Below are 18838 nucleotides of genomic sequence, written 5' to 3'. Positions count from 1 at the left end.
AATCATTATATATAAACAAAAACAGTACAAAGTTTTAAAAACTTTTAAACAAAAGTATATACAAACTAATAACTTTATATATATATATATATATATATTAGAGAGAGAGAGAGAGAGAGAGAGAGAGAGAGAGAGAGAGCAAATGATGTATACGCTGTTTTCGTCTGCGATTAGAATTGAATACATGCATGTTCAGTGATGTTTGGTGTTTCAGTCTATTGGAAACTGTTCATCATAATTTGACCTTGCGTCACATAATTATTAAAGAGTTTTTCGGACGAAGGTCACTAAAGGTAATTCCTTACAAACCAATCAGAAAATAGATTCACTGTTAAGATCAATAAGAACCCCCCCCCCCCTCCCCAGGACTTGCTTGTTAACAGTGGATATGGCAGAGGGACACGGTATGAGTATAAATAGATTAGCTTATAAAGATTCTATTGCAGTTTGTTCCTGTTTTATTAAAAGTATGAGTTCATTAATTCAATTTAGAACTATTTCATTCATATGTTGATTTGATATATCCCTGAATAAAAGATACCACAGAGTCCTCCACATCTGCTTCGTACCTAGATATACAAACTAACAACTCAACTTTATGACAAACGGGATGATTTCAGTTTCTCCATCGTCAACTTCCCATATTTCATTATCTCAACTGATTCGATACGCAAGAGCTTGTTCTGTGTATTACTAGTTTTTAAACTGGGGCAGGCTACTGACAAACAAGTTGATGCTACAGGGGCTACAGTCTAGATTAAACATTTAGCAAATTCCATGGTCGTTATAATGATCTAATTTGCCAATATAACCTATCTTTGTGTCGAATGTTGTCTGACGTGTTTTATACCGATTGTTAGACCACTCTTGGCATACTGATAACTACGGATTACTCCGTTTACCTGATCAAGATATAGGACTCATGGCGGGTGTGACCGGTTGACAGGAGATGCTTACTCCTCCAAGGCAACTTATCCCACCTCTGGTATATTCTGGGGTCCGTGTTTGCCCAACTCTCTATTTTGTATTCCTTATAGGAGTTATGAGATTGATCACTGTTCGCTATCTTCACCTTCTATATAGAACTTAGATTTTGTAAACATCTTTTCAACTTTAGAAACAAAACCAAATATCAAGTTACTTAGATCATTTTATTGATTGTTTACAAGATCACCGTTATCGTGATGCTTGATTCCGTTATGGAAGAGTTACCGTTATCCAAGCACCTTACGTATCGTGTGTTAATTCTTAGTATACTACAGACGTCATAACTGTATTTGTACAGAAACAAGTGCCTGTCATACCATTAAACTATGTTTTGATTTGTATGTAATTCATAAAGATTACCTTCATGTAGATCCTATTCTAAAACACATTGTATATTTCAATCTATTCCGATCACAATATTAATATATTTATTTGGGGTAAAGTTGTTACACCGTTAGGCAGGTATGATATATTTTTGTTATATACTTGGGGTGGTTTTTGTGTTTATACTTGCATCCTCGTGTAAAGGGCAAACTCGCGACACTACGACTGTCTTTGGGCGAGAGCGAAAACTATATTCTTCCATGTTTTCGGAAAATTACAAATTCTCTGTCACTCAAACGACAAGATCAAAGTTTGAAGAACATGTTACTGGAACAAAAATCCTGCATCACAACTTGAGCAGGAATAAGAACAGTGATATTGTCTGATATATTCAAAGGAATTTGGCTCTTTAAAAAATATTTTCCAAAGAACTTTTGGTTATCATCATGGCATGTATGCATGTAAGACTTGTGTAACGGTATCTTCTTGTGACAGTGCACAATAATGCGCGGTAATGCTTGCTCTTGAACAAAGTAATAAACAGCCTATTTTTTCAAATTTTTAAACTAAATAACCAAAAGAATTCTGGGAATGTGATATTGTTCAACATTCCTTGACAAAATTTAAACTATGAGGTGAATTTATTTTCAGTTTTCTGGACAAAAAACAAAGGGTTACAAAATATTTTGACATTATGGATCACATATTTTATACTAAAGGTGTAGAGTCAACATTTGATTTTTGCGGTTGCAATATCGCATATGCTTGTGATACATATATGTCAATCTCGTAAAAATGGCAAACCAGACAATTCTGACATTTGCTGAAACCCGTGGAAGTCAGTTTTCATCTGCTCTCTCTCTCTCTCTCTCTCTCTCTCTCTCTCTCTCTCTCAGAAAGACGCATGCCCAAATTATTGGTTAACTAGGCCCGTAGCAAGGAATCTTCTATTAGGGAGGGGGGATACTATAGAGGATAACATTAAACAACAACAACTGGATGGTCAGCCAAGACATTTATATACACATAACATGGATAAAAAGCCTATAATTATGGTGTAAACAGAAAGTGATTCATTTACATTAAGGGGCCCTGAAAAAAAAAACAATTTTATGGGAAACTATATGCGCAGAAGTGGATAACCACACGGCAGCATTGAACGGAGTAAATGTCAGTGGATTGGAAAATTTCCCCTTTTAATATTTTCGAGCAATATAAATGTTTCGTTTGCTTTTCTTTTTCGTAGAGGTGGTAGATGTAATGTAAGGGGCGGGGGTGATATATGTGAAATAATATTTGTGATTTTTTTTTGTGTATTTGATTTTGAAGTATTTTTTAAAATGTGTATGTTGTTTAACCTCCCTTCCATTGAATTGTTCACTCATAGAGAGACGTTGCTAGCTGTAGGTGAAGAGCCACAAATACTGATCCATACTGACATAGCTCAAAACCACTCAGGGCAGTGAGGGTTCTTTACATGTATCATGACAACACCAGCCGTGGTTTTTTTTTAACTCGCATCTGAATGACCCGTGATTTTCTGATGCAGGGTGCTTGGCGAAGGAACAGTTACTACCTATGTTAATCGAAATCAGGACTTCCAGTTGCGACGCGAATGCCCTAATCACGACGATATCGCGGCCGGCACTAGATGTGTGCATAATAAACATACCCTTTTTCATGCCAACCCTCAACCTAGCTGCAGAACTGTAGCTCTCTGAAAAAAAATAATGGGACAGATCAGAACGAATATTTCATCAGAGAGCTACAATTCTGCAGCTACCCTCAACCAATATCGACCCCCGGACCTTTATTAATTTTTGATATCAGGAGATGCTATGACTGCAGAACTGTTTCTCACTAGGGAAAAATGGAACAAATCTCTCTGTTAGGCCCCAATATTGTTTTTCTACAGAGAGCTACAGTTTTGCAGCTCATTAAATACTAAGGGCTTTAAGTATCAAGGATTCCATTTATAGATACGAAAATTCATCAAAGAGGGATATTTGATATAAAGAATTCGATGTGTTTTTTTCAAATATTGTGAATTGAATTATTTACAGACATCAGTTGATAAACAAGAAGTAGTAAAACCCACTCAGAAGTTTTAGTGCGCCAATGTCACACTGGTGGACTGGTCTGCTTCATGTACGAAATACTTGGATTGTATAAACTACCGTATGACATGTCTATTATAATTAAACATTTGTCAGGGCCTTGGCCCAGTAATTTGTATCAGATCTGTGTCATGAAAACCTATGGTTTGCAACAAATGGAATAGAGAGAAATGAAAATGTGTACTAGGTTTTTTTTTCTTCAAATCTACCACTTTTTGGTTATGAATAAAACCAAAGCTTGGGGGGGGGGGGGGGGGGGGGGGGGTCCTTATGACACTGGAAGTCTGGCCATTCATGATAGTGACTATCCAAGGAAATGAGTTGTCTCTCTTTGTTCACAGATGTTTGCGTAAAAGAGCATCACTGCACAGGCTTGGAATGATGGTTCTTTCATGACCCTAAAAATCTAATGTAGTTTTCACCAAAAGATCTCGATCCTCCCTATTCCACAATCCTTACGCTATTTCAGGGGTGGGTAGGTAAACATACTCCAACACATTTTCTATCGATTTGAAACAAACGTAGAGGCCTACAGGGAGATTGCATATCCATTCAGCTGCTGTCGGGGCTTCGTTCTCTGATCCTTTCACAGCTGATATTTCTGTGAACTATGAAATATATCTGTAGGTTTAAAGCAAAGGCTACAGTTAATGTAAGAAAATCAAGAATTTGTTTTGAAAAAAGTAAAAACCGCCCAGTCGATACTCGAAAAGCTATTTAGGATCTACTTCGACTTTCACGTGTATATGACAGATTAAGCCGCGCCGATCTATAGATTTTACAGAAAAATATCCATTTTACAAAAATTCATCAGTTATCACAGTTTCCTTTGCGATTGAGGGTGGGTACTAGAAATTGAATTTTTGACAAAATGTCAAAGTGGGGGTACAGACATATTTGTGTATATAAATTTCAAATTTATCATATTAGAGTTCGTCAAATCTGCTTCTGAACAATGCATGAACTCTCGCACTCAACGGTGTATCTAACAACAACGGGAAATGTTACTGCGATAACATTGTTTAATGACTGAAAGATATGTAGCGCCAGATTACCATAAAGTCAAATAATTGAAAATATCTTTAATTATTTGAAGATATCAATTCGTTTTATGTGCGCAACAATTCAATTAGATATTTCGATCTTCAAATAGTTAATATCTTCAATTTGGAATTATTGTCCGAATTGGTGATAGCATTAATTCTTATGATGAATTGATGTGCGCTATAATTGAATTGTTGCTCTCTTCAAATGAATTGATATCAACAATTGAATTGTTAAAGAGAGAGAGAGAGGACAACTATATAATTAGAGATACATATATCTTCAGTTCAATATAATGATCTCTTTCATTGAATTGTTGCTATCTTTAAAAGAATCGATGCGCGCATTAATTTCTTATACAAAATCATTGTAAATAATTAAAAGATACACATGTTTCTTCAAATAAATTAAAGAGATCATCAAATCATGTAAACAAAGCGCCAAATTAAATTTGCAAGCAATAATTCTACCACATTGTTGCGCTCATCAACTAAATTGATGAGATCAATAATTGAATTGAATTCAATTCAATATCAATTATTTTCTCTTCAATTCATTTGATGCGCGCATCTAATCAATTATTGCTCTCATCAATTCAATTGATGCGTGCATCAATTCTATTATTGCGCTTAATAATTGAATTTATATACGCATCAATTCAATTGACAAGAGCAATAATTGAATTGGTGATATCTTCAAATAATTGACCATTTTTTCCAACCGATTATGCGTCTTTTGGTGGTCGTATATTGATACCATGACCAGTCAATCATCATTATGGACAGTATTTAACTGTTGATGTTCTTACATCCAAGGTTTAACCTGTTCACTCGACCGAGATTCAGTGTGTGCACGTGTGTGAACTGCGACGAGCAGCGGTCAGCAGCCTTCCAAGCTCTATCTTTTATTCATGAATGCAAAAACGGCGCGAAATAACGATCATTCGAGACATTCGGAACTCTACATATCGATTCGTACGTCAAAATTGAAAATAAATTGTCGGTTTTGCACATATGAAATGATATTCAACAAGGTGGGGTCTTCGAAATAAGCAGGAATTTAGTCAAGAGACGTGTTTAATTGCAACAACAAAAACCACACACACAACACGTTTTATGACGAAATTAATGATTTAGTACCGTTTTAGATAATTTGACCATGCTTGAGTTAAAGAAAATCCCCCAAAATATGTGTAAGGGAAAGGGTTCCCATCTCCACTCTGTACAATTCTGTACTAACTGGTATGCCATCACGTTTTTGTCAATTTCTAAAGTAGAAACAAACTCCGTTGCATCGTTTGTAGAGTCGTTAGGTCCAACCAAATTCTCGGTTACAGGTACAAAACACAAGTAAATAAAGGCAGTGCTGTTGTCGTGTTGAACATACAAAGTTTATATCGTTACTGTATTGTCGAACTGCATGACTGTTGACAAAAAAATGTATTGGTCCATTACTTCGCCTTGTTTACATTCTGGACATTCTGAAATTAAGTGCAGTTGACAAAATTGCGTCATCTTTGTCACGGAACAGAACTACATTTAATTCATACAAATAATCAACGGCTCTCCGTCACAGAACAAGCGCCATTTTGTGACAAGAATAGAGAAATTGCTCTGATATTTTCCTCGGTCTGAATACTAGAGATATACTATGGTAAAGGGGAAAAAATACAGAAAGTTTAATTCAGTAATATATATATAGCGTTGTTTACTACAAACTCAGGTGCGCCCCCCAAAATAGGAGGAAATAAAATTACAGCACCCAGTTGCATGAAATCCATTTAAATTCACTGATACAAACGTTTACTTTTACACGTTCGTGAATTGTTGTGCACACGTGTGTGTAAGGCAAGAGGAGGAGGAATAGATAGAATGCCATCCTAATATCTGTTCAATCCCGAACGAAATACAGCAACCCATTCTTGACAAATCATACATATGTATAATCTATTAATTGCAGTTCTATAAACTTTTAAAAATCAGGAGAAGATGAATACTTCGCTTCTTTAAGTGGAAAGTGGCGGCCTTGTGCGGCGGCCCAGTATTCCACTCATCGTTATCTGAGCGATCACCGACATAACTCTTCATTTGTTTGTAATGATTGTTTCAAATCTTTCATTTTACCTGCAACCTGTCAATTAAAACCTTTTTTCCATGATTTGGCGCCTTGGTGATTCTGAACTCTCGTGTTCTGAGAGATCGTTTATCACTATTTATCATTACTTTCATAAACACATGTTTTAAATGGCTTTTTCGTGGTTAATCTAAATTAATTTATACATTTTGATTAATAAGATATACCGCAACTTCGGATTAACATATTTTCGACCATAAGTACAAAATCGCTATTGTCTTTAACGGCCCTTTGAAGGCACAGTGAAGTCACCGCACATGAAGTCTGTAATCAATATGCAAAACCCAAGGATCAACGTCTTCTAATGCATAGCCATATGAGATGGGACCTTTAAAGGGTTCTGTGCATCGTAGCCCCAAATTTTCGGGAACAGTTTCTTTTTTGAAATGCCAAATCTATCCTTAAGAGTTATTAAGAATTGAAATTTGATGTATTCCATGTAAATATTTATGATAATCTCTTTATCAATTGATAAAACCTTAGCTGAACCATTTCAGCTGATTATGATTTTAAAAAGAATATTTTGCAGCAAAACAAGCACGTTTCTGGTTTACTATTGTCCTACTTAATTCAGGGTACGTTATTTCATTGTTTTGAACTATAATTTAGAATGGCTTTCATGAACACCGACCGTGATCCCACAGGGGCTAAGCCCGTTTTAGGCCCAAACTCTGTGATACTATAAGTATATTGATGGTAACACAGAGTTAAGGCCCAAAATGGGCTTAGCCCGTGTGGGTGATCCTACAAACACTTCCCAGATGGTGTCCGTTAAAGGATAATAGTATTGCAATGTATATTAGGCGCTTTCCTAAAAAATGAACTAAGTACTATTCTAATTTTATGAAGACTTCTAATTTCTATTCAATGGCATGTTTAATGAGATCAAAGAGATTTTGATACATTCTTTAGATTCCATTCTGAATCTTCCTCACGGACATGATTCTAATGAAATATCTTAAATGGTTGGATAATTGTGTACTGCCCATCCAATCGAGGGAGGAGCGCACCTTATGAAATATACATGAGGTGAGGGTGGTAGCCTCTTCCAATTATTCTCAAGTAATTAATTAGAATTCTTGTCTATCTATTTCCAATATAACTTTGTGGCTTTGTACGCTGCATAAAATACTCATTATTTATCGTTACCATGGACTAGAATCATGTTCATATGATTTGTGGCGTCTAATAAATTGCTACTGCTTCATCAATAGGCTGCTGGTGGTCAGTTTCTTGACTGGATGAAATCGTGCTTTATTACCTAGTGGGAAAGACTACCGAACATTTCAATCTAATAATAAATTAACAAATTCAGCGAGTGCATGCAAAGACAAGTTCTTCTTAAACTTGTTGTTATTTTAACTGCTCGCTAATAGAAAGTTAATTTGTACCTATTTGAGCAATCAACAATTAATAAATTTTCGTATTTGATTTTCCTATTTCATTCAAAAAGTAAATCGTGGATTAACAGGAGTGTAATCACTTTCATCGTGGCAAACTATTCCAAACCTTTTTGTTTTTGGCGCGGATCTATTTCTATTGTTATAAGACGTGGGGAAGGGGAGGCTGGTGTGGAATTACGAAAATTATAAATTTTCCATTTTGCCTCAAATATTCATTAAGATAAGAGCGATTCCTTCATACATACATATAACTTATTTATGCAACTTTAAAAAAAAAAGGGGGGGGGGGTAATCTTTACGCAAGGTAATGTGTTTTTTGAATTATGAGATATGACGAAAATTATATAGCCCTATTTGAGCATTTTTTCGTCTATTTTAAAAGTTTCTATAAGAAGATATATGTTTAACATTTACTTTACTTTCCAGCCCATACTGTCCACAAAATATTACATACGTCATTGGAAAATCGAAAGATTTTTTTATTTGTGTAATGAGATGCATAATCACTATCCGGGAAATATGTCAACATAAACACGACACTGTTATCCAATAGGAGGATGTGACACAGCTGAATATCACCAAATAAAGAAAAAATCTTCACCCAAAACGAAGGAGGCAGTGCCTAATCAACCTCGTATTGAACTTCCGTGTGGAATACTCTCCCGCCTAAATAAAACAAAAAGAATATTTGTTCCTTTTTCACCCACTTCCTGAAACACCAAAAACGTGTGTATGTGTTGTTTTATTGATCACTTATGAAAATAATGCCACCACAATTATTTCTCTTCTGATTCAATATTACCGTATCAATGAAATATACGAACTGAATCATAGGTATATGTACTACTGCTTACGTACTTTTAACTAAATTTGGTAAGGGGAATGATTTTAATTAATTTTATGTTTATCTTTTCGTTGAATAAAACAAAGTCATCACAGAAATGAACGATTTTCAACAGAAATTTGTAATTGTTCACACTCAAGGTAAAAAAGGCGAACTCTTATTTCTTTAATCTGGGATAGTAGGCTTTTAACTTTTCTGTAGAATGAAAATAATTCATCTTATCATTCAGTTTATAATCACTGAAAACTTCGAGTTTCGTGTGTTACATGTATTCACACGGAAAGGAAACCCTCATGGATTCCAAGTCGAAAATCAATAAACTTGCAATGTGCTGGAAGAATTATTCAAATACCGGAGGGAGATTGTAGAACTCTTCTGTATCAGAAACATAAAAGAAGTATAATCCATTTCGTCACTATGCCCATTTGGGCGCACTATTTTATAATGACAGCATTGGAAATATAAACTCCTAGATCCCTGAACAGGATATATTTTAAAAGATACATATATAAATACTAGTACCCACAATCTTCCAAATAGGGAAGCACCAGATTAATTCTACGACAGGAGTCAATTTTCTTTAACCAACTCCATAATCAGAATTTTCACAGGGATACTGGGGCGGATACAAAAATCTTTAAAGGGGTGTTCGACCCAAGTTTGTGCCTTTCCCGCCCCAGATGGGGAAGGATGAAGACCTCAAAATGGCAAAATCTACCATTTTTGTTTAACATGTTCAACCAAACGGGGTTTGCAACCCTGTCTAGATGTACCACAGCGGATGTGAATACCTAAGCGACCCTGTCTAGATGTACCACAGCGGATGTGAATACCTAAGCGACCCTGTCTAGATGTACCACAGCGGGTGTGAATACCTAAGCGACCCTGTCTAGATTTACCACTGAGGATGTGAATACCTAAGCGACCGCGTCTAGATGTACCACAGCGGATGTGAATACCTAAGCGACCCTGTCTAGATGTACCACAGCGGATGTGAATACCTAAGCGACCCTGTCTAGATGTACCACAGCGGGTGTGAATACCTAAGCGACCCTGTCTAGATTTACCACTGAGGATGTGAATACCTAAGCGACCGCGTCTAGATGTACCACAGCGGGTGTGAATACCTAAGCGACCCTGTCTATATGTACCACAGCCAATCGGAACATCAATCGGCCTATTCCGGAGAATAATCTGGAATAGGCCGAGTGATGTTACAGCGGATGGGAATACCTAAGCGACCCCGTCTAGATGTACCACTGAACACAGGTGCTTGTGGACAGGACTTCCGGTACCCCCTTTCTTGTATTTTTAAATGTTCAATTCCTTGGGTATTCCGGACGTATTTTTGATAAAATATGTAACTTCAGAGTTTATGTATTTCAATGGAATACACAAATCTCGCATAGAAACCGTTTTGAAAAATGTCATATCACCGATCATAATAGTTCATATATTATGATCGGTGATATGACAGGAGGAAAGGGCGGTGGTGTGGTGTGTGAAATCATCGACAAACATGTTGATAAACACACGAAACTGAGTTTAGAGAAGTTTTTTTTTTTTTTTGGCCATTCTTTATAGAGCAAAGTGTTCAACAATGTGAGAGATCAGACTAAGAAGTTTAGAGAACAGATTCAGAGTAAAACAAAATGTCCCAAATAACATTCTAATAGTGAAAATTAGAGGTAAAACAGTGTTTAAGACCTTTAGAGGTGCGATCCCCACCCCCCATTTACGGGTCTGTGAACACTCGACTTTTGTCGAGAAAGACCACGTGACATCGTGCATGAACAATTAAGATGCATATCAAAAATCACAAAGAAAGACCGTTGCAGTAAAATCATGTTGAAGAAATCTACAAGTATAGATATATGACTGGTTCATAGAGATGCATTGCAGCAATCAAAGTTTTGTAATGAAGCTTATAAAATCGTTCAGTGGCGGATCTAGAGGGGACGAAATCTGTATGTATGTATAATGTTGCTTTATGGACAAAATTATTCTAAAATCACAAAATAGATTGGCCGTTACTTGTGTCATAAGATAAATAACCATGACGAGGACACTCCTTCCCCGTTCTGATTTCTCTATGATGCTGATACAAATATTTTGGGAGTGGATCTGACATGATTTGGATAATTCACCACGTTTGTGTCGGTTGTGCTGAATTCATAAAACAGCTTAATCCCAAGATTGCACAAGTTATATGTGATTTATATGTGATTTATCACTAGTAACGAAAAATGAAAACTGAATTTTTTACAAAAAGTTTCTAGTAAGCATGCATTTCAAAACTGGCCGGAAGTGTCCTAAGGAATGCGAACATCTTCACATAGCGGATGACTGCGTGCTAGAGATGATGTAAAAAGAGATGATACGGTCTACCTGTCTCGACCTGTAATTAGGACTCCTCGCTAGCGTGGCCTTGCCTGTGGGATTTGACATGCCGAAATATCACGATATGACGACGTCACCTTTTTTTCACCATAGTCTAATTACAATCAAGACACCTAATTAATAGATATAGGTTTGGTTGTTGTTTTTTTATTTGCGTAGTTGTCTCAAAGTCCCAAGATACATGATTCAGTTGTTTGTCCACCATTAAAGCGATTTATTAGTCATAAAAGTCAAAATGTTATTTATATTCACCTTCGCTCAAGGCATTCACTGACTTTGATCGTTTAACCCTTTATGTATTAAGATTTTTCCATTTCTTGTACAACGTTTTGAATTCACCCAATACCCCCCTCTCTTTAACAAAATACTAAGTAATAATAAGAATCTGTATTTTATTCTTTAGAATAATTTAGCCACTTTGATTTATATTTGAATGTTTCATATAACTTTTCATCAATGATTATTGTAGGTACATGTAGAAGTGGGTTTTTTTCTCCCACGATACGCTAGTATGTCTCACTGTGTTCAATGATATTCTAATAATGTTACTGAACAATGAAAAATTGATAATAATGTCAATCTCTAAAACTAGCTTTGTCCGGCTTTACAACAGTCACCCTCCTTCCCAGAAACCACCAACAAACGGCGAAAAAGCGGCCAAAAAAAGAAAAGAAAAAAGAAATGCGGATCCACCGCTATCATAAGCATCATACAGCGATCAAATTCAGAAAAATTTTCCACTGTCCATACGACACGTACGAACTGATCCTCTTGTTTGCATTGAGTATATAACACACAAATTAGTTGCAATAATTCACCTATGGAAAAGGACTCCTCTACATGTAATCAATGTTTTGTGCATCAAAGGTTCAAACCAAAAGGGCATCGATTAAATTAATCAATTGAGAAAAAATTCATTACAAACCACTTTAATTGAAAGATACCCAGTAAGCTTTGAATAGGGAACCTTCTATTGACCCTTGTCGTATTTTGTTTGCATTCATTCTTTACGCCCATTGCGACCGATTTCTTGTCTGCTCAATAGAATTGACAATATACTCCAATTCTTTAATCAAATATTCAGTGGAGATCTATATTTAGTGTTGATATTGATTTACTGTTAAAAATCAACTTCCGATCTCCGAAATAGATTTCAGAACAATTCAAGGGTTTATACTGCATGAAATGCAATATATTTCGAACATTGCAAACAAGAAAATTCATTGACGCAAACGTCAAATTCGGCCGCTATATCTTGGTAACCATCAAATACTATTTTGGAGGCATAAGAGATCTAAAAGAGGTTTCCATTAAACAAATACTATGTAAAGCAAACTTTAGAAACTTTCATGATTTTATATTGAAGTTTATATGTTTCTCCTGCAGTCAATCCTTCGCTATTCAGTTCATTCTGACATTGTGCACACTTTAGAATATATTCTTTTTTCTTGGTATCGGGATTTTATTTTTTGACTTTATATAGATAAAAGTTTGAGTATTGGATTTTATTTTTTGACTTTATATATATATATATATATATATATATATATATATACATGTATATATGTGTGGGTGTGTGTGGGTGTGTAACATATATATACACACATTGCATATCTGTGTGTGTAACATAGGTCCACAGTTAATAATCGTCGTCTTTTTAAAACCATAACATTAATCGTGAAGTGAATGGGATTGGGCGGCAGACACAACCTATTTCAGCCCTCTCCTTACATAAGAGATAATTCAGTCATTGTCTATAAATTACATAGATATAATGCTCAACGACAGCCTCAAAACAGCCTTATCTGACAGAATTTCTTGGTTTGAACTATCTTGCAACTCTGGAGTTAATGGTTAACCCTCAATCAAATTGATTTACAAATGTATTATATAACGAGGTCAATATGGCTGCATGTTGTATTATCAGCTTAATATTTGTCCGTATTGTATTGAATCTAAAGACGGCAATTGTTATATCGTTAATCCAAAATACATATGTATTACAACTTGCTTATGAAAAATTAAACGAAAAATACAATTTTTCGTACCAGGCTGTTTATGTTAGTATAGGGAACACGTGATATTTATGCACTGTCTGACAACACGTGTGATCTGTGCAATATGCTGTTTTGATATGGAACAGCTAATCATACAAATAGTCACATGATTCCAGGATAGAAAAGATAAAATTACAACCTGCACATAAGATATATTATATGCATCCAGAGCGTGTCACAGATTCACTGTATCAACACAAAGCATCATTTTGGAAAAGAAATCTGTTTTCCGTTTTTCTATGCGATGATCAGTGTATGGAGTAGTAAGTCACGTGTTCTATGTACTTGGCTTACAACCACACGTTTGTCCGAATGAATCCCCCAATAACTATCTGGCTCATTCAGATTGACGATCCTGTATCATTGTTTATAAATGTATATTACGTAATCACGTGGAATGTGAGAGAAGTGAGTAATGTATGCTTCGTGATCAAAATCGCTCATCCTTAAACGTTCTTTTCAATCTTCATTTCTCCACAATTACAGGTAGCTCATTTAAAATAAATAATGCTTTATCAAAATAAAATTGGTTAACAATTTCCACGACCTTGGTTTTATGCAATTTACTGCGGCCTTGAGTATATGGAGCGCCAAATTAACATAAACTCAAATATTAAATTGAAGATATCGTTAATAATTTGAAGATATATTTAATGCGCGCAACAATTCAATTAAAAACCTCTTCAAATAATTAATGATATCTTCAATTCTGAATTATTGCTCGCATTAATTGCATTGGTGAAAACATTTATTATTTTGCTGAAGAGATGCGCGATATAATTGAAATGTTGCTCTCTTCAAATGAATTGATGATATCAATAATTGAATTGATGCGCGCAAAATTCAATTGAAGAGAGCTTTAATTCAATTTATGCGCGCATCAATTCAAATACTGCTCGCAATAATTGAATTAGTGTTCTCTTTAATTGAATTAATGATATCATTAATTCAATTGATGCTCGCAATAATTCTTTTAGAGAGAGTAACTGTATAATTAGAGATTTCTTCTATTCAACATATCAACAACTGAATTAATGATTTCTTTCATTGAATTGTTTCTCTCTGTAAAAGAATTGATGCGCGCATTAATTCCTTATACAAAAGCATAGTAAATGATTAAAGATATCCTCAGTTGAATTAAAGAGATCATCAAATTATTTATACCGAGCTTCAAATAAACTTTTGTTGGCCATAATTCCACCACATTAATGCGCGCATCAATTGAATTGATGAAAGCAATATATTGAATTGATGCGGGCATCAAACCATTTATTGTTCTCATCAATTGAATTAATGCGCGTATCAACTCAATTATTGCTCTCATAACATGATCAAATTTAAAAAATGGGTGCATGAAATCAATTATTGCTCTCATTAATCAAATTGATGCGCGCATTAATTCAATTCATGAGAGCAGTAATTGAATTGTTTCGCGCATCAATTCAATGGATGAAAGCAATAATTGATTTGATGCACGCAATAATTGAATTGATGATATCTTTAAATAATCAAAAATATCTTCAATCGTTTGAGTTTATGTTAATTTGGTGCCAAAAGACCACAACGCAACCTGTGTTACACACAACTCTACTCAATCATAAACATCGAAATGACCGCAACGCAACATGTGTTGCGCCCACCTCTACTCAATCATAAACATCGATATCCCAATAGAGATATCATTTTTAAGGGTTTTTTTTGTATAACGCTCGATCTCTGATTCCCCGGGACAACACGGATTAGGAAGTTAAACACTGTGATAATTAATCTCGGGGATTCCTGACACTGACATGAGTCATCTGTTAAATAAGCCATTGAAAGTTCCTTCCATCTTTGCTGTCTAGGTCATGTTTACCTTATAAGGTTCAAGATAACTGAGAAATTGATAACCCATTCTCCGTCAAAAGTCTGTCAAGGACCCTGTTATGGATTAATGTTGACCCAACTTTGATCTGTTTGAATGAGTGCCAAGGAGAAAGTCCAGGATGTGTTTTCTTGAGAGCACTTTTACATTCAAACTTTTAAGAAATGGAAGGCTAGTATAAATATTTTATTTGAGTTTAATTACACGTCACTTACATTGCGAGGACGCTAGGTAGAGGGAGAACCCGCTATTTACAAAAATCTGAACTTCCCTGTAGGAGATAAAGTAATGGCCAGGTTTCTTAACCAAGGCCAAAATGGGTAGGTGAGCATAATAATTTTAAATTTATGCTCCGAGTTTGTTTATGTATTTTCTTTGGGATTTCCACACTCATTATAAAGTGTACAAGAAATGCGTTAATATGACTTGCGATCTTACAATGAGAAAATATAGTCTCTATAGCACATGATCCCAGACAAATATAGTCTCCAAGTACCTAATCCCACCTCTGGTGTCGCACCCGATCCCAGCACCTAACCCCACCTCTGGTGTCGCACCCTATCCCAGCACCTAACCCCACCTCTAGTGTCTCACCCGATCCCAGCACCTAACCCCACCTCTGGTGTCTCACCCGATCCCAGCACATAACCCACCTCTGGTGTCTCACCCGAAATCAGCACCTAACCCCACCTCTAGTGTCTCACCCGATCCCAGACAAATATAGTCTCCAGGCACCTAATCCCACCTCTAGTGTCTCACCCGATCCCAGACAAATATAATCTCCAGGCACCTAATCCCACCTCTGGTGTCTCATCCGATCCCAGCACCTAACCCCACCTCTGGTGTCTCCGGAAGTCCACGTTCGCCCTACTCTCTTTTTAACCCTATTTACGGTAAAATAAAAAAAATGAAGAAATTATCGTGTTTTATCTAATTTACATATGTTGTACATGTATTTCTTAAAATAGTCAGGTCACTGTAGCTGTCTTATATGAGATAAATTCTATCGCCATACTTTTGGTTGTATACAATATAAACAACTTCATAAAGATCAAAGTGAAAAACAGCTGTCATGAGATAAAAGGGAGAATATTTCATTTATGTTCGATTTCGAAGAAACCTATTTTTTCTTCAGACTTGTTAGAATGTTTTCCACTGTAGTTGTGATGCAATTTCCTAACCATGTGATTTATTTGCAATCGCTCACACTGGCTTTCTTCCAATTTCCAGTGTGAATACTTGTGACTGCCCCCGCCCCTAAATATACTGCATATAATTAAGCAATGTAACCGTAATTGACCACACATTAAGTTCACAGCTTATTGAATTCATCACTTGCATAAACCACTTCTGAATTATAGGAAGGTAAGTCCACATTTCGTCGTCTCATTGTTCTAACAGTGAATGACGTACTTCATTGTGTGGTTTAACGTTATGACCATTCGGTGTTTCTAAAATCATAAATCATTGATCTCTTTATCTGAGAATTGTGGTAAATAACGATGGTGTCATTAAAAATTGATGAATTTCCATTATTTCATGTACTCTTAAAGTTACTTCATTAATTGCGAAGTAATTTATAATGTCAGTAATTAAACAACAAATTGAAAAGACTTGCATGTAGGATTGGAGAGTAATACATTGCACTATAATGTAAGAGGGTTGCCGAGCTAACGGCTCTTCGGATGTTTCTGTGTATTGCTCTCTTCGATTATCGTCATGGTTTGGCTTTGTGACGACCAACACACGCACTTATAATTAATTAAGTGAACACGAACGCTCGTGCCACACCGACGTATAAATACACCACAAAACAAAGTACTCTCTTATTCTCGGCTTCTTTTAAAGAATGTAAGCATTTATCTAGAACATATTTACACCCACAACATACACCTGAAGTAAACTTATCAAGTTTCGCCTGTAGTTTCTTTTGTCTTACAGTGCGGAGATTGCCAAAATGTTGCTTAACGAGGAAGTCGGTAATTTCATCGCTAAAGAAATGCCATGGATAAGTTGTCTCCCGATGGTGACCACGCTGATTAACGGTCGCCATGTCATTATCGACTACATGACAGAACAGCAGCTTACAGAAACCTACTGTATGATACAAGAGGCCGCCCAACATGGGGACGGATATGGCATCGACGAATTCGATTCTGAAAAAGACTTCCGCCGCGACATAGAGGGAAGTGACTGTTTTGCAGTGACATGCAAAGAAAATGGTGAACTATTAGCTGGTTTCATATTGGCCGTGAGTAAGTTCTATCGGGGAGTAAGTGCAGTGGTCGATCCGTTTATTATGGTGAAGCGTTCTGAAAGGAAACAGAAACTAGGTGAATTTTGTATGAGAAAGGCTATTGACTTTTCTAAGAACCTTGGATATATCGGGATGTATGTGGATACATTTTCCAACAACGTAGCCGTGCAGAAAATTATTGAGAAGATCGGAGATTTTCAGAAAGTGGGATTCCTTCCTTTGGGTGGCAAACTTTACAATGGACAGTTAGTAGGTTCAGTTATATACTACCGGAATCTACAAACGAATTCAACAAACGATACGTGAATCCCTTTTCTTATATTCTTCATACGATCTGATGTCCAATTAGGTCAGTAGGTGGAAGAGCCTTTTGTGACCAGTGACCAGTTTTTGCCCGCTTTTGTAACAGAATTGCAAGACGGACATTTAGAGTTGGTCCCCACTCCAGTGGTGCTCCAGTACAGGACAATATTGTGCCTTATATTCCACTGAAAACTACTCACATTCCGACTGTCTACAACGACCACATATACTGAATAATTACATATCGTGATATGTATGCTGTGATAAAGACATTTACCTACAACATTATCTGTAGTTGTGTATGATTTATATGTATTTTACATCAATATCATTAAAAGTCATAGTATAGAATTTTAGAGTTTTGTCATTTTGTACAAGAATTAAGGGTTTTTTTTGTGTTTTTTTTTTTTACAGTAAGTGCTATCAGCTACTAACGACTTCATAAAACATTTACCTGAAACTAAAGCATTATACCTGAGAATAAATTCACTAATTATACGAGCGGAACATGTAGGTGACCTTTTAATTATCATGAATACACAGCAGGTACATGCACGTGTTATAATCCGTATTTAAAATACTTTTTTTGATATATGGCAAGAGGATAGTAAATGTGAAGTGAACTAATATTCATTTAACGGCACATTAAAGCAAACGTTTTCTTTAAGTCTATATGCATATCTTTAAATCACTCATGCATAATAAAGCTGCCCCATTAACTTCTCAAGGAAAATTATGATGTCTTCTTTGACGACAGGATAAGCTGAACTGCAAATCAGCAAAAATGGGTAGATGTATCACACGGCAAGCTTCTCTTGATTTATTCGCATGTCTTCCACTATTGTTAAGGTCATAGCACATTATTTATGCTCCGCTGCAATTCAAGTATGCCCTGGCATGTAAACGATGGAGGCGTACAACCTCGTTCGTTTTTGTCTTCGATAAGAACGCAGGGCCGTAAATTAACCTTCAATGAGGAGGAGGCAGGAAATTAGGCGGGGGTCTGGGGGCCGCCCAGGCCCCCAGACGCTGAGCACATTTTGTGCACACTGAACACGTTTCGTGCAAAATCCTTGATTCTAGGGCCTTCTAAGATGTTACTTGA

General features: G+C 36.0%; 1 protein-coding gene across 1 annotated transcript; it reads left to right on the top strand.

The window, feature by feature from the left end:
- Positions 1-16460: 16460 nt before the first annotated feature.
- Positions 16461-18084, top strand: LOC125683725 (uncharacterized). The gene is made up of 2 exons (XM_048925168.2): positions 16461-16538; positions 17115-18084. The coding sequence occupies exon 2, from the start codon at positions 17131-17133 to the stop codon at positions 17734-17736; it is 606 nt and encodes a 201-aa protein (XP_048781125.1). The 5' UTR covers positions 16461-16538; positions 17115-17130; the 3' UTR covers positions 17737-18084.
- The last annotated feature ends 754 nt before the right edge of the window (positions 18085-18838 follow it).

The sequence above is a fragment of the Ostrea edulis genome, chromosome 6, assembly GCF_947568905.1.
Source record: "Ostrea edulis chromosome 6, xbOstEdul1.1, whole genome shotgun sequence".
In the NCBI taxonomy this organism is placed as follows: domain Eukaryota; kingdom Metazoa; phylum Mollusca; class Bivalvia; order Ostreida; family Ostreidae; genus Ostrea; species Ostrea edulis.
Note: the sequence above shows the minus strand (reverse complement) of the source record. Positions and strands in the feature narration are given on the sequence as shown.